The following is a 21126-nucleotide window of genomic DNA, read 5'->3' on the forward strand; positions in this document are numbered from 1 at the left end:
CACTCATGAGTCCAGCACTAACACACTCATGAGTCCAGCACTAACACACTCATGAGTCCAGCACTAACACACTCATGAGTCTAGCACTAACTAAGAGTTCTGACACCAGGCTTGTTTGTCACCAGGGTTATGGTAAATTACATTTCAATTCAGTCAATTCAGAAAGAGAATTGACATTCCAATTCCAATTTTCCTCATTGAACTTCTCCCAGGAATAACCCACTAAATGACCAGGCATGTCCCCTGGTGTGATTAGGGATGAAGAGATATGCATGGACTGTGTACATACTGTGTAGTCAGTGATAATGTTGGAGCTGTGTTTCTCCTTCTCATTGACTCTCCTAGAGGTGGTTAGCTCCTGCAGAAGCTCCTCCATGCCGTCCTGCAGCAGCCTGTCAATCAGTGCCTTCAGCAAGGGCAGCTGGGAAACAGAGTCTTTCTTAATGAGACAGCCACCTTGGGCAGTGAAATGAAAAACTCTTTGAACTACAAAACTGTTTGGGATTCGGAGTCAAGAGCTTACCCTTATGCCATAGTCTTCAAACATGACTTCAATGTTCTGGGAAGGAGAAAAAAAAAAAAAAAGAATCCCATGATTTGTTGATTACCATGAAATGTATGTGCTGTTAATGTAGTTCTGAGATGTCTACCTTCATGTCTGCTGCTTCCCCTGGAAGACCAGCGTCACCCTGAGGAACAGGAGGATGACAGGTCAACACAATGTCATTTCCAAAGTCCTCACTTATTTCATTTCACTGATTGGATGTGTGAAACAATATTTGGTAACACTTTATAATACATTTCATGAATAAGCATGAATAAATCATTATTCTTTACTGAGAACACATTACTTTCTTTCCTTTCAATCCGCTCTCTCCTTGCTCTCCCTGAACATATAAAGTAGACATTTAAATTCCACATCAGTTATATCTTCACTCATCAATAAAGTCATGTCAGCAATATCTCTTACCTTCATCCCTGGTGGACCCTTAACACAGAGACAGAGGAGCAGAGAGGGAAACATGCATTCAGAATGCATATCAAGCACATTCCAACATACAAGCCTAAAGCTAAGCCCAGCTAGCCACTATTGGATCATATCAACTCATATAAATCACATGTCCTATATAGGATCATATGTAATCAATCAATCAATACACCATCCATCCATCCATCCACAAACCCACCAATCCATCCACCAACTCACCATTAATCCATCCACCAATCCACCAACCCACCATCCATCCATCCACCAACCTACCAATAATCCATCCATCCACCAACCCACCATTCATTCATCCATCCATCCACCAACCCACCAATCAATCCATCCATCCATCAACCCACCATTCATCCATCCATCCACCAACCCACCATCCATCCATCCACCAACCCACCATCAATCCATCCACCAACCCACCAATCCCTCCAACCTCAAATCTACCGATCCACCAATCCATCCACCAATCCATCCATCCATCCACCAACCCACCAATCCATCCATCCACCAATCCACCCATCCATCCACCAATCCACCCACCAATCCAGCAATCCATCCACCAATCCATCCATGTCAATCAATCAACATATACAGTATACACATCTTGCCAGGTCGTTGTTGGGTGTAGATGCTGCAGCTGACTATGCCCATTAGATTCATTCATAGATAGAACCATGCAGAGTTTGAACATTGTTCTTACTTTAGCCCCAGGAGGTCCCATTGGCAAAGGGAATGCCTGTCGCATCTCTTCAAGGGTGGCACCCTGGGAACATTCATCAACAATACAGTCAGAGGCTATGAAAAGCCAACTGAAAAGCCAATTTACTCCTGAGGTACTGACCTGTTGCACCCTCTACAAGCACTGTGATTATTATTTGACCCTGATGGTCATCTATGAACGTTTGAACATCTTGAAGAACGATCTGGCCTTAAATGGCCATCTGCTCTTATAATCTCCACCCGGCACAGCCAGAAGAGGACTGGCCACCCCTCAGAGCCTGGTTCCTTTCTAGGTTTCTTCCTAGGTTCCTGCCTTTCTAGGGAGTTTTTCCTAGCCACCGTGCTTCTACATCTGCATTGCTTGCTGTTTAGGGCTTTAGGCTGGGTTTCTGTATAAGCACTTTGTGACATCTACTGATGTAAAAAGAGCTTTATAAATACATTTGATTGATTGAGGCAAATATGGTTAAAATATCTAATGCCATTATCACATCCTATTTAACAGTACTGCAGGAAGTAATTTTCAAGATGTATGACATTCTATTCATGAAAATCTTTTCATTGCTTTGGTTCTCTCTGAGAGAAGGCCATAAGACCTGGTTTCAAATATTATTTGAAATAATTAAAAATACTGAATCTGTGTTTGACTGAGCAGGTCTGGCTTAGTGGACAAATAGAATAGTCGCAAAACGGTAATCCTCAATCATCTGGTACACCAGGCAGACTAGAGCAAAAGCTCAAAGTATTTGAAATATTTCAAATAGTATTTGAACCCAGGTCTGGAGGCCTGGGTCCCCAAATATATGCCTTATAAATAATTTGTACACAGCAAAATGACAACAAGAATCCCAAACAGATATAGTAATTGACAAATACAGAATAATTTCAAACTTTACACAGGGATATGATTGCATATGCCTCTATTTATGCGTAGGAATACTTGGGAACAGATTTCATAAATAAAAAATTACTTTGAGCTCATTTCCTGGGGATTTTATGTCCAAAAACCAAAATTATAAATACATATATATTTTTATTAATAAAAAACCAAAACCAGTAACAAAATAATATATATATATATCTGCTCAAAAAAATAAAGGGAACACTTAAACAACACATCCTAGATCTGAATGAAAGAAATAATCTTATTAAATACTTTTTTCTTTACATAGTTGAATGTGCTGACAACAAAATCACACAAAAATTATCAATGAAAATCCAATTTATCAACCCATGAAGGTCTGGATTTGGAGTCACACTCAAAATGAAAGTGAAAAACCACACTACAGGCTGATCCAACTTTGATGTAATGTCCTTAAAACAAGTGAAAATGAGGCTCAGTAGTGTGTGTGGCCTCCACGTGCCTGTATGACCTCCCTACAATGCCTGGGCATGCTCCTGATGAGGTGGCGGATGGTCTCATGAGGGATCTCCTCCCAGACCTAGACTAAAGCATCCGCCAACTCCTGGACAGTCTGTGGTGCAACGTGGCGTTGGTGGATGGAGCGAGACATGATGTCCCAGATGTGGTCAATTGGATTCAGGTCTGGGGAACGGGCGGGCCAGTCCATAGCATCAATGCCTTCCTCTTGCAGGAACTGCTGACACACTCCAGCCACATGAGGTCTAGCATTGTCTTGCATTAGGAGGAACCCAGGGCCAACCGCACCAGCATATGGTCTCACAAGGGGTCTGAGGATCTCATTTCGGTACCTAATGGCAGTCAGGCTACCTCTGGCGAGCACATGGAGGGCTGTGCGGCCCCCCAAAGAAATGTCACCCCACACCATGACTGACCCACCGCCAAACCGGTCATGCTGGAGGATGTTGCAGGCAGCAGAACGTTCTCCACGGCGTCTCCAGACTCTGTCACGTCTGTCACATGTGCTCAGTGTGAACCTGCTTTCATCTGTGAAGAGCACAGGGCGCCAGTGGCGAATTTGCCAATCTTGGTGTTCTCTGGCAAATGCCAAACGTCCTGCACGGTGTTGGGCTGTAAGCACAACCCCCACCTGTGGACGTCGGGCCCTCATACCACCCTCATGGAGTCTGTTTCTGACCGTTTGAGCAGACACATGCACATTTGTGGCCTGCTGGAGGTCATTTTGCAGGGCTCTGGCAGTGCTCCTCCTGCTCCTCCTTGCACAAAGGTGGAGGTAGCGGTCCTGCTGCTGGATTGTTGCCCTCCTACGACCTCCTCCACGTCTCCTGATGTACTGGCCTGTCTCCTGGTAGCGCCTCCATGCTCTGGACACTACGCTGACAGACACAGCAAACCTTCTTGCCACAGCTCACATTGATGTGCCATCCTGGATGAGCTGCACTACCTGAGCCACTTGTGTGGGTTGCAGACTCCGTCTCATGCTACCACTAGAGTGAAAGTGCCGCCAGCATTCAAAAGTGACCAAAACATCAGCCAGGAAGCATAGGAACTGAGAAGTGGTCTGTGGTCCCCACCTGCAGAACCACTCCTTTATTGGAGGTGTCTTGCTAATTGCCTATAATTTCCACCTGTTGTCTATTCCATTTGCACAACAGCATGTGAAATTTATTGTCAATCAGTGTTGCTTCCTAAGTGGACAGTTTGATTTCACCGAAGTGTGATTGACTTGGAGTTACATTGTGTTGTTTAAGTGTTCCCTTTATTTTTTTGAGCAGTGTACATACAGTACCAGTCAAAAGTTTGGACACACCTACTCATTCAGAGATTTTCTTAATGTTTTACTATTTTCTACATTGTAGAATAATAGTTTAGACATCAAAACTTTGAAATAACACATATGGAATCATGTAGTAACCAAAAAAGTGTTAAACAAATCAAAATATATTTTATATTAGAGATTCTTTAAAGTAGTCACCCTTTGCCTTGATGAAAGCTTTGCACAGTCTTGGCATTCTCTCAACCAGCTTCATGAGGTAGTCACCTGGAATGCATTTCAATTAACAGGTGTGCCTTGTTAAAAGTTAATTTGTGGAATTTCTTGCCTTCTTAATGTGTTTGAGCCAGTCAGTTGTGTTGTGACAAGGTAGGGGTAGTATAATGAAGATAGCCCTATTTGGTAAAAGACCAAGTCCATATTATGACGAGGACAGCTCAAATAAGCAAAGAGAAATGACAGTCTACCATTACTTTAAGACATGAAGGTCAGTCAATCCGGAACATTTCAAGAACTTTGAAAGTTCCTTCAAGTGCAGTCGCAAAAACCATCATGCGCTATGATGAAACTGGCTCTCCTGTGGACCGTGTCGTGTCTTTGGCATCATTAAAGATGAAGACTGTTATTTTATCAAATCTCTGTAATTATTATTACGTGATTAAACTTATCATGTAAATTTAATAAACTAGGAAGTCGGGGCACCACGGAAAATCTTCAGATTACAAAGTTATAATTTTCCGAATATAACTCTTCAGATATTTTAATATCTGATCAATTAGTCTTCTATTAATTAATTATTCTTTACCTTACGTCACTCTCATTTCAAACTTCATAGAATTCTTGTTTATCTGCACGAACCCAGCCTAAACTATAAATCATCTATACACCAATTGGCTTAATCATTTATTTACTAACTAATCACAGAAATGCATAAACAAACAAACAGCAGATATTGGTTACTAACAACGATAGGGAATATTCCCTAGTGGGCTAAGCCAATATGACGGCTTGGTGGACAAAGGAAAGGGGTGGAGACCGATAAAGGAGCTGGAAAGACAAAATGGCTTCACTTCACAGCGGATAATTATATTAATTGAAATGCTAATCCTTTGCACAGGAACGCTCGCTCAGTCGGGAATAATTGCAATCAATATATTTACGCCCATATGTCGTTGTCTTCTCTGTTGGAATCGTCGGTCTGTCTGCTGGAGAGTCAGTTCACCAGAGAGTGGTTGTAGGTCTATCTGCAGCTCCTGATAGTGTCTGTTGTAATGGATACGTCAGGTGTCCATTGTTCTTAGAATAGATGTTTCGGCGGTTGTCGGTATTCGCATCCCAGGTTTACATCATTTCTAGCTGCAGACTAGTAATTAGTATCTAAGATTTGCTCTTATTCTGTAGGGAACAAAAGTCTCAGAGTTTAACCATTGCCAGCCATGTAGCCAATGCGCCACGTGGTATGGTTTTCTAGTCTTGGTACTCAACTATTCGCAATCACAGCTCACGCTGGGGGTTTGCTTAGTCTGAAGAGGATTTCCACAGGAGGGGTTTTTATTCGTAACAATAGAAGAGGGCGGTTCCATGACGCCAGATCATGTCTGTGCTCACGGGGGCGTGGCCGCTGACTGGTTAAACTTTACAGGGAATACAATTCTCTCATTCTAAAGGCTAACATCACATTACATCATTTCACAAATAGTTTCATCTTTACTCATTCATTTTATACTACAATTAGATGCAAACCCCAAAATTGACAAATGTACACATTCAGAGATATAGTTGTGTGTGTTTCCTGTCATCCATGAGGTCACCAAATGAAACACACTCATCATACCTGTCCCTTAAGTGTCCACGGACCCTTCTCACATTCTTACAAGTGCACATATAATTGAATTCCCCCATTTTGGGGATTTAGGAGTTCGGCCAAGTGAAATCCTTTGTTCACTCTGTGGTCTCTCTCTCTCTCTGCATGACCAGGGGGAGAGAGTCTCCGCCATGAATTCATGGCCTGAGATAACAGAACCTGGGTGTAGGAGAGTGAGAGAGAGGGGAAAGCCACGATCTACACCCAGAAAGGGCCACGTAATGACAACCGCCACAGGAAAGGAAGACCCAGAGTTACCTCTGCTGCAGAGGATAAGTTCATTAGAGTTTCCAGCCTCAGAAATTGCAGCCCAAATAAATGCTTCACAGAGTTCAAGTAACAGACACATCTCAACATCAACTGTTCAGAGGAGACTGTGAATCAGGCCATCATGGTCGAATTGCTGCAAAGAAACCACCACTGAAGGACACCAATAAGAAGAAGAGACTTGCTTGGGCCAAGAAACATGAGCAATGGACATTAGATCGGTGGAAATCTGTCCTTTGGTCTGATGAGTCCAAATTTTAGATTTTTGTTTCCAATCACCGTGTCTTTGTGAGACGCAGAGCAGGTGAACAGATGATCTCCGCATGTGTAGTTCCCACCGTGAAGCATAGAGGAGGAGGTGTGATGCTGTGGAGGTGCTTTGCTGGTGACACTGTCGGTGATTTAGAATTCAAGGCACACTTAACCAGTATGGCTACCACAGCATTCTGCAGCGATACGCCATCCCATCTGGTTTGCACTTAGTGGGACTATCGTTTGTTTTTCAACAAGACAATTACCCAAAACACACCTCCAGGCTGTATAAGGGCTATTTGACCAAGAAGGAGTGTGATGGAGTGCTGCATCAGATGACCTGGCCTTCACAATCACCCAACCTCAACCCAATTGAGATGGTTTGTGATGAGTTGGACCACAGAGTGAAGATAAAGCAGCCAGCAAGTGCTCAATATATGTGGGAACTCCTTCAAGACTGTTGGGAAAGCATTCAAGGTGAAGCTGGTTGAGAGAATGCCAAGAGTGTGCAAAGCTGTCATCAAGGCAAAGGGTGGCTACTTTGAAGAATCTAAAATCTAAAATATATTTTGACTTGTTTATCACTTTTTTGGTTACTACATGATTTCATGTGTTATTTCATAGTTTTGATGTCTTCACTATTATTCTCCAATGTAAAAAATAGTAAAAAGAAAAAAAAACTTTTGACTGGTATATATATATTTTTTTTATCATATTTTTTTTACTTGGTGGGGTCAAATAAAACCACATAGGACGCCTATTGGAGAACCCTGCCATAGACAGACGGGTTATCATGGATAATGTAGAAGATTGTCCTTACATGGTGCACCAGTTTGTAGGGAATGTGGATATGTACTTACCTCCTGTTGAGTAACCAGAACATGGGTACCAGGCAGGCCCGGAGCACCCAATTCCCCTTTTTTACCCTGGGGGGAGATAGGAGAAATGAACAAATGGGCTTAATTATCATGTTAATTATTTGATGATAATTAATACTGCCTTATTAAAATAAAATAACTTACATCAGTTCCAGATTCACCTTTATCACCCTAGGGTTAGAGAAGCAAAATCACAAAAAATGTTTATTGTGTTGATGTGTTTGGGGAATAGCCAGACTTGCTCCAAATCATACCTTTTTGCCATCATCTCCTCTTTGTCCTTGCTCTCCCTGTCTCAAGAGAAGAATTATGAGGTCTTCATTTTGGGGTATTTGTGGGTATTTTTTAAGTGATCTCATTAAAATGCTAGAACAGAGCAGGAACATAAAAAGAAATATAATATTATTTGACAAAGAGAAAAAAATGCTCACATCTTTTCCAGCCAGACCTCTCTTCCCATCAATGCCAGGTCTACCCTACATATCAAGAGGTAAATATTTCACTTACAAACTAGCAAAAAAAATCTAGCTTCAAATAATGATATAGTGTTTTTGTTATACAACTCATAGCCAAGCGCAATTGTTGGAATACCTACAGTATATCACAAAAGTGAGTACACCCCTCACATTTTTGTAAATATTTGAGTATATCTTTTCATGTGACAACACTGAATAAATGACACTTTGCTACCAGGTAAAGTAGTGAGTGTACAGCTTGTTTAACAGTGTAAATTTGCTGTCCCCACAAAATAACTCAACACACAGCCATTAATGTCTAAACCGCTGGCAACAAAAGTGAGTACACCCCTAAGTGAAAATGTCCAAATTGGGCCCAATTAGCCATTTTCCCTCCCCGGTGTCATGTGACTCGTTAGTGTTACAAGGTCTCAAATGTGAATGGGGAGCAGATGTGTTAAATTTGGTGTCATCGCTCTCACACTCCCTCATACTGATTGGTCACTGGAAGTTCAACATGGCACCTCATGGCAAGAACTCTCTGAGGATCTGAAAAAAAGAATTGTTGCTCTACATAAAGATGGCCTGGGCTATAAGAAGATTGCCAAGACCCTGAAACTGAGCTGCAGCACAGCACGGTGGCCAAGACCATACAGCGGTTTAACAGGACAGGTTCCACTCAGAACAGGTCTCGCCATGGTCGACCAAAGAAGTTGAGTGCACGTGCTCAGCGTCATATCCAGAGGTTGTCTTTGGGAAATAGAAGTATGAGTGCTGCCAGCATTGCTGCAGAGGTTGAAGAGGGGTCAGCCTGTCAGTGCTCAGACCATATGCCGCACACTGCATCAAATTGGTCTGCATGGCTGTCGTCCCAGAAGGAAGCCTCTTCTAAAGATGATGCACAAGAAAGCCCGCAAACAGTTTGCTGAAGACAAGCAGACTAAGGACATGGATTACTGGAACCATGTCCTGTGGTCTGATGAGACCAAGATAAACTTATTTGGTTCAGATGGTGTCAAGCGTGTGTGGCGGCAACCAGGTGAGGAGTACAAAGACAAGTGTGTCTTGCCTACAGTCAAGCATGGTGGTGGGAGTGTCATGGTCTGGGGCTGCATGAGTGCTGCCGGCACTGGGGAGCTACAGTTCATTGAGGGAACCATGAATGCCAACATGTACTGTGACATACTGAAGCAGAGCATGATCCCCTCCCTTCGGAGACTGGGCCGCAGGGCAGTATTCCAACATGATAACGACCCCAAACACACCTCCAAGACGACCACTGCCTTGCTAAAGAAGCTGAGGGTAAAGGTGATGGACTGGCCAAGCATGTCTCCAGACCTAAACCCTATTGAGCATCTGTGGGTCATCCTCAAACGGAAGGTGGAGGAGTGCAAGGTCTCTAACATCCACCAGTGTCACGGCTGTCGAAAGGAGCGGACCAAAGTGCAGCGTGGTTGTAGTTCCACATTTTATTAAATCCGTGAAACTTTGCAAAACATAAATAACTGAATTGACAAAAACAACAAACTGTGACGCAGAGAGAAACAAACACTACTCAAAAGATAATAACCCACAAAAACCAGGAAGAAAAACCCCTACTTAAATATGATCTCCAATCATAGGTAACGAGGACCAGCTGCCTCCAATTGGAGATCAACCCAAACAACCCAAACATAGAAAACATAGAAAAACACACCCCCTGTCACGTCCTGACCTACTCTACTGTAGAAAATGACATCTTACTAGGGTCAGGATGTGACAGTACCCTCCCCCCCCAAAGGTGCAGACTCCGAATGCAACATACCACAACAACAGAAACCACAAAACAAAAGGGAGGGTGATAATTGTCTATGGCGGCTCAAATGCAGTCCACATAACCTTAACCTCCGTTTCGGGGCGTAATCCCCGCTCCACCCGCTGATCACTCCGCATTAGTACCACCGGACCGTGGATCGTCGTCAGAGGAACTGGACTGTAGATCGGAGGAACCGGGCTGCAGGCCGCCGCTGGAGACTCTGGGCTGCAGGCCGCCGCTGGAGACTCTGGGCTGCAGGCCGCCGCTGGAGACTCTGGGCTGCAGGCCGCCGCTGGAGACTCTGGGCTGCAGGCCGCCGCTGGAGACTCTGGGCTGCAGGCCGCCGCTGGAGACTCTGGGCTGCAGGCCGCCGCTGGAGACTCTGGGCTGCAGGCCGCCACTGAGGTTCCAGACTGTAGGCCGTCTCAGGAGGTTCCGTGCCGTGGATCGTCACTGCAGGTTCCGGGCCGTGGATTGTCTCTACAGGCTCCGGGCCGTGGATCATCCCTACAGGCTTCTTGCCGTGGATCATCCCTACAGGCTCCGGGCCATGGATCATCCCTACAGGCTCCGGGCCATGGATCTTCCCTACAGGCTTCTTGCCATGGATCATCTCTACAGGCTTTGGACCATAGATCATCACTGGAGGCTTCATTCGTGGAGCTGGAATAGGTCTCATCGGACTAGGGAACGTCTCTTGGAGTTCTGGACTAGGGAACGTCGCTGGAGGCTCCGGACTGGAGAGCGTCGCTGGAGGCTCCGGACTGGGGAGCGTCCCTGGAGGCCAGGTGCGCAAAGCAGATACAGGGTATACTGGGTCGTGGAGGCGCACTGGTAATCTGGAGCTTATGGCTGGCACAACCCGTCTTGGCTGGATAACCTCCATAGCCCGACAAGCGCGAGGCGTTGTGACAGGTCGCACAGGTTTGTGTTGGCGAACTGGGGTTACCGCGCAGGATAACCTGGGCCGAGAAAACGCACCGGAGACCAGGAACGCTGAGCAGGCATACTCCTTCCTGGCTGAATGCCAACTCTAGCACAGCACCTGTGAGGAGCTTTCACCGAGCGCACCGGGCTGTAGCTGCACACTGGCGACACAGTGCGTATCTCAGCATAACATGGTGCTTGCTCGATCACTCGCCCCCCCGTAAGCACGGGGAGTTGGCACAGGTCTCCAACCTGACTCTGCCAATCTCCCCGTGTGCCCACCCCCCCAATTTTTTTGGGGGGGGCTGTCTCTCGCACTTGCCTCTTGGTTGGTACAGCGCCTCATAATAACGCCGTTCTGCTTTTGCTGCCTCAATCTCATCCCTCAGGCAGCAATACTCCCCAGCCTGCCTCTCGGGGTCCTTTCCCGTCCAGAATGTCTTCCCAGGTCCATTTCTGTTGCTCCTGGGCACGCTGCTTGGTCCTTTGATGGTGGGTTATTCTGTCACGGCTGTCGAAAGGAGCGGACCAAAGTGCAGTGTGGTTGTAGTTCCACATTTTATTAAATCCGTGAAACTTTGCAAAACATAAATAACTGAACTGACAAAAACAACAAACCGTGACGCAGAGAGAAACAAACACTACTCAAAAGATAATAACCCACAAAAACCCAGGAAGAAAAACCCCTACTTAAATATGATCTCCAATCAGAGGTAACGAGGACCAGCTGCCTCCAATTGGAGATCAACCCAAACAACCCCAACATAGAAATAGAAAACATAGAAAAACACAAAACACCCCCTGTCACGTCCTGACCTACTCTACTATAGAAAATGACATCTTACTAGGGTCAGGATGTGACAACCAGCTCCGTGATGTTGTCATGGAGGAGTGGAAGAGGACTCCAGTGGCAACCTGTGAAGCTCTGGTGAACTCGATGCCAAAGAGGGTTAAGGCAGTGCTGGAAAATGATGGTGGCCACACAAAATATTGACACTTTGGGCCCAATTTGGATATTTTCACTTAGGGGTGTACTCACTTTTGTTGCCAGCGGTTTAGACATTAATGGCTGTGTGTTGTGTTATTTTGAGGGGACAGCAAATTTACACTGTTATACAAGCTGTACACTCACTACTTTACAATGTAGCAAAGTGTCATTTCTTCAGTGTTGTCACATGAAAAGATATACTCAAATATTGACAAAAATGTGAGGGGTGTACTCACTTTTGTGAGATACTGTATGTACAGTTGAAGTCGGAAGTTTACATACACCTTAGCCAAATACATTTAAACTCAGTTTTCACAATTCCTGACATTTAATCCTTGTAAAAATTCCCTGTCTTAGGTCAGTTAAGATCAGCATTTTATTTTAAGAATGTGAAATGTCAGAATAATAGTAGAGAGAATGATTTATTTCAGCTTTTATTTCTTTCATCACATTCCCAGTGGGTCAGAAGTTTACATACACTCAAATTAGTATTTGGTAGCATTGCCTTTAAATTGTTTAACTTGGGTCAAACTTTTCGGGTAGCCTTCCACAAGCTTCCCACAATAAGTTTGGTGAATTTTGGTCCATTCCTCCCGACAGAGCTGGTGTAGCTGAGTCAGGTTTGTAGCCCTCCTTGCTCGCACACACTTTTTCAGTTTTGCCCACACATTCTCTGTAGGATTGAGGTCAGGGCTTTGTGATGGCCACTCCAATACCTTTACTTTGTTGTCCTTAAGTCATTTTGCCACAACTTTGGAAGTATGCTTGGGGTCATTGTCCATTTGGAAGACCCATTTGCAACTAAGACCCATTTGCAACTAAACTTCTGACCCACTGGAATTGTGATACATTTAATTATAAGTCAAATAATCTGTCAGGAAACAATTGTTGGAAAAATTACTTGTGTCATGCACAAAGTAGATGTCCTAACCGACTTGCCAAAACTATAGTTTGTTAACAAGAAATTTGTGGAGTGGTTTAAAAATGAGTTTTAAATACTCCAACCTAAGTGTATGTAAACTTCTGACTTCAACTGTATATTAAGTCATGTAATATTTAATTACTGTATGTGTATGTTATGATGATGACAGAAACATACTCACTGGGGTCCCAGGTAAACCAGGAATTCCAGCAATCCCCACCCTTCCTTGGTCTCCTTTCTCTCCCCTCTGCTCAGACACACACACGCACACGCACGCACACACGCACACACACACACACACACACACGGATGCACACACACACACGCGCACACACACACGCACGCACACACGTTTCCCATCTATAAGTGGGGTTCCTTGCCGTTCTGCATACATTATGATATTGTGAAATGACTCATGGATGACTAACCATCATCAAACTAGTATAACATTGCTAGTACATAATGTTTAATGAATAGGCTTTAATCACCAATACCCTATACAGTAGGTGAACCTGTGACAAGTTCCTGCTGAGAGAAGTCCACATACTATGCACAGCAGAAGGATTTCTCATCAGAGGCCTTAAACATGTCAATTATGAAAATCACACCACCAACTGTATGGTTTTTGGATCATTTAAATCAATAATCCCTACTGTTTGATTCTTGAAGAATATAATTTAGAAAAGCGAGCTAGTTCGACTGTCTAATCCCAACGTAACCCAAAACATCTTCTGAAGTACTTGGTTAGTCCATGCACATCATCCATCAATGCAAGAGGGAAACTGCTGTAGTCCTAGAGAGCCACAGCAGATGCAGGGTTTTGTCTCACCCAGCAGTAACACTCCCTGAATCAACTGGTCATCAACTAACAACAGTCTTTAATTTAAACCACAATTGGTTTAATCAGGTTTATCAGAGCTGGGCTTTAAACACACCCCGTAGCTGTGTAGGACTGCAGTTATCCTCTGATTAAAGGAATAGAGCAAAATGTGTTTATTCAAAGGGTATGAATACTGTACTCACCGTTCCTGGCTCACCTGTCTTTCCTGGGTCACCCTGCAGACAGGAAACCATTCAAAACACAACACCTTGATTATCTGCTCGAACTTTTTATGGATTGAACGATCAACACCCAATTTTATTAATGTGAACTCTTACTGTGATAATAGTTCTGTTATGCTGACAAACTACAACAATACATCTAGCCTATGTACGTGTATGTTTGTGTGTGTTCACATTAGAATAACAGCAACAGATGTGAAAGGAAGTGAGGGGATGAGGTATCCAAACCTTGGATCCAGGTTTTCCTGGTAACCCATCCAGACCATCTCTCCCTGACCCAGACCCTCCCTGTCAAACATGTTATCATGGGTCAGATGTAAACATCAGTTACAACAATGTAATACCAATATAAGCCCTCAACCTTCACCCTGTAGGTTACAGTTATTTAGAGGTCATTCAATGTTGTGGGTATTACATACATAGCTTTTATCAGCCTGTTTACAGAACGTTTGAAAAGTCTTAGCGATACTACTTAGCGATAGAGCTCTTCATTGTTACTCATGTGGTCATACCATTCCTGGAGATCCTGGTTTTCCATCAGGACCCTACAGAGAGAAAAATACAGTGTTATTATTACCATGATCTGCCAAACATGACCTGTGACCTCTAAGTATCACACTCACCCTTTGTCCAGGCAGACCTGTCTCCCCTCTGAATCCAGGCTCTCCGGGATGCCCTGGTTCACCCTGATGGATGAGAAAACACACCAGCCCCAATCAAATAGAATAGAATAGAAAATAACAATCGAATAGTACAGAAAATAGCATAATCAAATAGAATAGAAAATAATATAATAAAATAGAACAGTATAGAATAGAAAGGGTATTTCTGGATAAGAGTTTGAACAATAGGAAAACATGTCAATTATACTGTGATTAAGTAAATCTATTATACTGTGATTAAGTAAATCTATTATACTGCGATTTAGTATATATATTATACTGTGATGAAGTACATCCATTAAACTGTGATTAAGTAAATATATTATACTGTGATTAGGTATATATATATTATACTGTAATTAAGTACATCCATTATACTGTGATTAAGTAAATATACTGTGATTAAGTACATCTATTATACTGTGATGAAGTACATACAGTGAGGGAAAAAAGTATTTGATCCCCTGCTGATTTTGTACGTTTGCCCACTGACAAAGAAATTATCAGTCAATCATTTTAATGGTAGGTTTATTTGAACAGTGAGAGACAGAATAACAACAAAAAAATCCAGAAAAACGCAAGTCAAAAATGTTATAAAATTATTTGCATTTTAATGAGAGAAATAAGTATTTGACCCCTCTGCAAAACATGACTTAGTACTTGGTGGCAAAACCCTTGTGGGCAATCACAGAGGTCAGACGTTTCTTGTAGTTGGCCACCAGGTTTGCACACATCTCAGGAGGGATTTTGTCCCACTCCTCTTTGCAGATCTTCTCCAAGTCATTAAGGTTTCGAGGCTGACGTTTGGCAACTCGAACCTTCAGCTCCCTCCACAGATTTTCTATGGGATTAAGGTCTGGAGACTGGCTAGGCCACTCTAAGACCTTAATGTGCTTCTTCTTGAGCCACTCCTTTGTTGCCTTGGCCGTGTGTTTTGGGTCATTGTCATGCTGGAATACCCATCCACGACCCATTTTCAATGCCCTGGCTGAGGGAAGGAGGTTCTCACCCAAGATTTGATGGTACATGGCCCCGTCCATCATCCCTTTGATGCGGTGAAGTTGTCCTGTCCCCTTAGCAGAAAAACACCCCCAAAGCATAAGGTTTCCACCTCCATGTTTGACGGTGGGGATGGTGTTCTTGGGGTCAAAGGCAGCATTCCTCCTCCTCCAAACACAGCGATTTGAGTTGATGCCAAAGAGATCCATTTTGGTCTTATCTGACCACAACACTTTCACCCAGTTGTCCTCTGAATCATTCAGATGTTCATTGGCAAACTTCAGACGGGCATGTATATGTGCTTTCTTGAGCAGGGGGACCTTGCGGGCGCTGCAGGATTTCAGTCCTTCACGGCGTAGTGTGTTACCAATTGTTTTCTAGGTGACTATGGTCCCAGCTGCCTTGAGATCATTGACAAGATCCTCCCGTATAGTTCTGGGCTGATTCCTCACTGTTCTCATGATCATTGCAACTCCACGAAGTGAGATCTTGCATGGAGCCCCAGGCCGAGGGAGATTGTCAGTTATTTTGTGTTTCTTCCATTTGCGAATAATCGCACCAACTGTTGTCACCTTCTCACCAAGCTGCTTGGCGATGGTCTTGTAGCCCATTTCAGCATTGTGTAGGTCTACAATCTTGTCCCTGACATCCTTGGAGAGCTCTTTGGTCTTGGCCATGTTGGAGAGTTTGGAATCTGATTGATTGATTGCTTCTGTGGACAGGTGTCTTTTATACAGGTAACAAGCTGCGGTTAGGAGCACTCCCTTTAAAAGTGTGCTCCTAATGTCAGCTCGTTACCTATATAAAAGACACCTGGGAGCCAGAAATTTTTCTGATTGAGAGGGGGTCAAATACTTATTTCCCTCATTAAAATGCAAATCAATTTATAACATTTTTGACATGCGTTTTTCTGGATTTTTTTGTTGTTATTCATTCTCTCACTGTTCAAATAAACCTACCATTAAAATTATAGACTGATCATTTCTTTGTCAGTGGGCAAACGTACAAAATCAGCAGGGGATCAAATAATTTTTTCCCTCACTGTATATTATACTGTGATTAAGTACATATAAATCTATTATACAGTGATTCATGTTATGCCGATGACGTAGATTCCACTTATCTCACCTTGATCACCCTAGTCAGGATATTGTTGTCTGAACTGAACTGGAGGGAACAAACACAACAGAAATATGAAACAAGTCCAGTCCTCTCCATAAAGGGTCTTGAAAGGGTTAAATTAAAGATGATCTAGTCTTATGAAACTAAATTAACCAACCAAAAAAAGTTAATGTTCAATCACGTTTTCATCTAACTCCCTGGATATATAATCTAACCCCTTGGGGTTCTAGGAGCATCAAGCATCTTCTCACTGGTTCCATCTGCCAGGGATGGCTGAGTTCATGGAAAGTTGTTCTGAAGTGGTAATGGATGACAGACTTACTTGCGCGCCTCCCGGAGGTCCTGGTTTTCCCTTCAGAGGCGAGACCGTGGGAACAAAACAAAACAAGAGGGATGAGCGGTCAGAAACTAGCAGCTAGTAAACACAATGTGCTAGCTGAGCAGTCCTGCATCGCCATCACAATATTGATGGGAGATACAACACTCACTCAAGGGGAACATAACATGATTAATAAAGTTGAGATTTTTCATTTGTGCATTTATCAGGCTAGGAATATAATTAGGAACACAAGAGTGTTTATGTTCCTGAACAATGGGCGAAGTCAGTGACGTGAGACATTGACCTAAACCAAGCGTGATGGAGAGTCAGTCAACCGCTGCATGCAGTGATAAATGTTTGACAGTCAGATGTTGTTGTGAATGTAGACCTACAGGCTCTCCTTTCTTTCCCTCCGTTCCCTGAAACAAAGAGGAAATCATATCGCTGAACATATCCAGCCACGCTGAGCAATTCAAGTCCATCAGGGTTGTATCTTTGACAGTGACTAATGAAGTTTTACAAACAAAATGGCGCTTGATAGTAAAGTCAGACAATGCTTACAGGCAAACCAATGTTCCCGGTATCTCCTTTCTCTGCTGGGTCCCCTGGTCGTCCCGGTAACCCCAGTGGGCCCTACAGTCACAGTATAGAGTGAGGATAAGCCATAAAATATCCACTCCAACAAACAGTGCAGCATATTTCAAACTTGTGTGCAGAGAAATGATAAGAGTTGGGTAGAACATGGAGACATTACCCTTATTCCTCTCTCACCAGGCTCACCCGCTGGTCCCTGCTCTCCCTGAGGAGGAAGCATTCATAACAGAGAGAAAAACTGTGACTCACCGCATGTTTGTGGGTGTTGTATCCAATCATATGCTGTAGGTGTCTAAATATAATGCTGTTGTAGCAATTGAGGAGGAACAGCAGGAGTGGGGCTGGAACCAGTAAACCAGAGGTAACACGGCAAGTGCATTACCCTGTGCCATAGCGGTTCAGAGCTATTGGCAGAGGTTTCATTATATTTACGGTAAGTTACATACAAGGAGACTATACTGAAATACAAACTGGGTGGTTCAAGTCCTGAATGCTGATTGGCCATGGTATATCAGACTGTACACCACGGGTATGACAAAACATTTATTTGTACTGCTCTAATTACGTTGGTACCAGTTTATAATAGCAATAAGGCACCTCTGGGGTTTGTGATATATGGACAATATACCACAGCTAAGGGCTGTGTCCAGGCACTCTGCGTTCCATCTTGCCTAAGAACAGCCCTTAGCTGTGGTATATTGGCCATATACCACACCTCCTTGGGCCTTAAGGCTTAAATATTGTCCAGTGGATACAGATGCATGAACTCACCCGTAGTCCTGATTCTCCTTTGATTCCAGGCACACCCTATAGACAAGGATAATTGTCACGCCAATAGTGTCATCTAACCCATGTTGACTGTTTGAAGAACAATGTGAATGTATTGATCCTATTTTCCAATATAATGTGAACAGGCCATTTATCTCTCTCACACACACGCGCAGGCACGCACACACACACACAAACACACATGTCATTGCAATAACAGCCAGTCATGATTTACTTACATCTTTACCTCTTAGTCCTGGTGCTCCAGGATTCCCGGGGACCCCAACAGTTCCCGCTGCCCCTTTAGAGCCATCATGCCCCTGTAAAGATGGAATCACCGACACGCTGCGTGTATGTTTCATTTGAAAATCTCTAAAATGTCCCTACAATGTAACGACATTGATAGCATGTAAAGTGGATTGAGAGAAGTTATTTACCTTCGGTCCAGGTTTCCCAGACAAGCCAACATTTCCCTGTAAGGTGGAGGAAACCAAAAAACATGTCAGCCTGTGCTAGAGTATCATGACTCATGGAGTATCTGACCAATAGAAAAAAAAGAAAAATATTCATATCTAACTTATCAAGTGCAGGACAGAAGATCGTATCAAAGAAAAGGAAATGTCACGAACAGTTATGCTCCCATGGTGATATAATCAGACGAACATAAAAGACAACGTTTCAATCCGAGTTGGATCTTCGTCAGGTCATCTGACCAATGACACACACCGGTAGTGAAGCACTCACCCTTTCACCGTTTTCTCCCTTTGGTCCCTGCTGTCCAGGAATGCCGAACCCAGGATTACCCTGTAGAAACCCAACAGACAGACCACACACATGCAACACCATTTTTTCTCTATCCGGCCATCACAACACAATAATATGTTATATGTGATTGTTGTATCGACCATGTGATTGTTATGTTGACCATATATTTGTTGTATCGACCATGTGATTGTTATGTTGACCATATATTTGTTGTGTCGACCATGTGATTGTTATATTGACCATATATTTGTTGTGTCAACCATGTGATTGTTATACCTACCATGTGATTGTTATACCTACCATGTGATTGTTATACCTACCATGTGATTGTTATACCTACCATGTGATTGTTTTGTCTGCTGCGTAGGGGTGAATCTCAGCGTAGGAAATGGGTTATGGTGGAACCTGAGGTAATGGCAAGATGGATGACACTATTCTGTGTGGTTTACCTTTTCTCCTTTGACTCCTTGGACCCCCTTTACTCCCTGGGGTCCAGTCGGACCGACGGGCCCAATGTCACCCTGAGTAATACAACACAGACCGTCACACACACAGGCCAATAAATAAACACAACACAGACAGTCGCAGACACACAGGCCAATCAATAAACACAACACAGACAGTCATAGACACACAGGCCAATAAATAAACAACACAGACAGTCACAGACACACAGGCCAATCAATAAACACAACACAGACAGTCACAGACACACACACATACACATACACAGGCCAATCAATAAACACAACACAGACAGTCATAGACACACCAATAAATAAACAACACAGACATCACAGACACACAGGCCAATCAATAAACACAACACAGACAGTCACAGACACACAGGCCAATCAATAAACACAACACAGACAGTCACAGACACACAGGCCAATCAATAAACACAACACAGACAGTCACAGACACACAGGCCAATCAATAAACACAACACAGACCGTCACAGACACACAGGCCAATCAATAAACACAACACAGACCGTCACAGACACACAGGCCAATCAATAAACACAACACAGACCGTCACAGACACACAGGCCAATCAATAAACACAACACAGACCGTCATAGACACACAGGCCAATAAATAAACAACACAGACAGTCACAGACACACAGGCCAATCAATAAACACAACACAGACCGTCACAGACACACAGGCCAATCAATAAACACAACACAGACCGTCACAGACACACAGGCCAATCAATAAACACAACACAGACCGTCACAGACACACAGGCCAATAAATAAACACTACAACCACTTACAGTACAACAATCATAAGCAGCTTAGCAACCAAGGGGGCCTTTGACGTGTTGTTTAAACAAAGAAAGATCTGAAGATCCCCTCCTTAAACTCTAACTTTTAACAATACATCTTGGACGACTACATCTAAAGAGGAAATAGCTATCTCTGTGGTGTAGCATGGGTAATCCATGAGTCCCCAGTGCAGTGGCCACCAAGCACAAATGTAATTGTGTTGTGTTTGTTGACAGGCAGGCCTGGGGATTTGGTCCTTGTGAGAGAATACTCCCACCACCAATTAACAGCACTTTAACTGTTAGGATACGATGGTTTAGAGTTTGTTGCAATGCAGATACCATTAATGAGCATCACTGACTTGTATATTAAAGTAACACCAGAGGGCTATCTTGTGTGGTTATGGGGCACTTTAGGGTTATTATTGCAGGTTTGCAGGTTTTACCTAAAAATACATAAACAAGCAATAATAAGTCACTTACCCTGGTACCCTTCTTTCCTGTGGGACCAATGATCTGTTGTGATGAAACAGAGAGTAAGCATAATATTATGCAGGATATGATAGTACTGTGTATAAAACATGTAGCTAGGTAAGTACAGTCAGGAAGAATTATTTGATATTGTAACATTACCCCTTTGGCTGGGTCACCAGGAACTCCTCTCTGTCCCTGTGGAGTGAGACCAAAGGCTTACCCCTCTCTCTCTCTCTCTCTCTCTCTCTCTCTCTCTCTCTCTCTCTCTCTCTCTCTCTCTCTCTCTCTCTCTCTCTCTCTCTCTCTCTCTCTCTCTCTCTCTCTCTCTCTCTCTCTCACTCACTCACTCACTAACACTA

General features: G+C 43.4%; 1 protein-coding gene across 6 annotated transcripts in view; it reads right to left on the reverse strand.

Annotated features, from left to right (window-relative positions):
* The window catches only part of LOC106576558 (collagen alpha-1(VII) chain), a 146762-nt gene that overhangs the window by 62859 nt on the left and 62777 nt on the right, over positions 1-21126 (reverse strand). For all 6 annotated transcript variants that reach the window (XM_045722263.1, XM_045722262.1, XM_045722265.1 and 3 more), the window contains exons 44-69: positions 20927-20962; positions 20777-20809; positions 19466-19537; positions 18996-19055; positions 18689-18724; positions 18491-18571; positions 18255-18290; positions 17644-17688; positions 17451-17522; positions 17282-17308; positions 16893-16922; positions 16577-16615; positions 14411-14473; positions 14300-14332; positions 14016-14075; positions 13749-13781; positions 12907-12972; positions 8070-8114; positions 7893-7928; positions 7783-7809; positions 7621-7686; positions 1701-1763; positions 971-988; positions 651-689; positions 524-559; positions 290-421 (exon numbers count right to left, since the gene is read on the reverse strand). In XM_045722263.1, coding sequence (XP_045578219.1) covers positions 290-421; positions 524-559; positions 651-689; positions 971-988; positions 1701-1763; positions 7621-7686; positions 7783-7809; positions 7893-7928; positions 8070-8114; positions 12907-12972; positions 13749-13781; positions 14016-14075; positions 14300-14332; positions 14411-14473; positions 16577-16615; positions 16893-16922; positions 17282-17308; positions 17451-17522; positions 17644-17688; positions 18255-18290; positions 18491-18571; positions 18689-18724; positions 18996-19055; positions 19466-19537; positions 20777-20809; positions 20927-20962 — 1284 coding nt within the window. The remainder of the gene's footprint in view (positions 1-289; positions 422-523; positions 560-650; positions 690-970; positions 989-1700; positions 1764-7620; positions 7687-7782; positions 7810-7892; positions 7929-8069; positions 8115-12906; positions 12973-13748; positions 13782-14015; positions 14076-14299; positions 14333-14410; positions 14474-16576; positions 16616-16892; positions 16923-17281; positions 17309-17450; positions 17523-17643; positions 17689-18254; positions 18291-18490; positions 18572-18688; positions 18725-18995; positions 19056-19465; positions 19538-20776; positions 20810-20926; positions 20963-21126) is intronic.

This window comes from Salmo salar, chromosome ssa07 (genome assembly GCF_905237065.1).
Source record: "Salmo salar chromosome ssa07, Ssal_v3.1, whole genome shotgun sequence".
NCBI classification, from domain to species: Eukaryota; Metazoa; Chordata; class Actinopteri; order Salmoniformes; family Salmonidae; genus Salmo; species Salmo salar.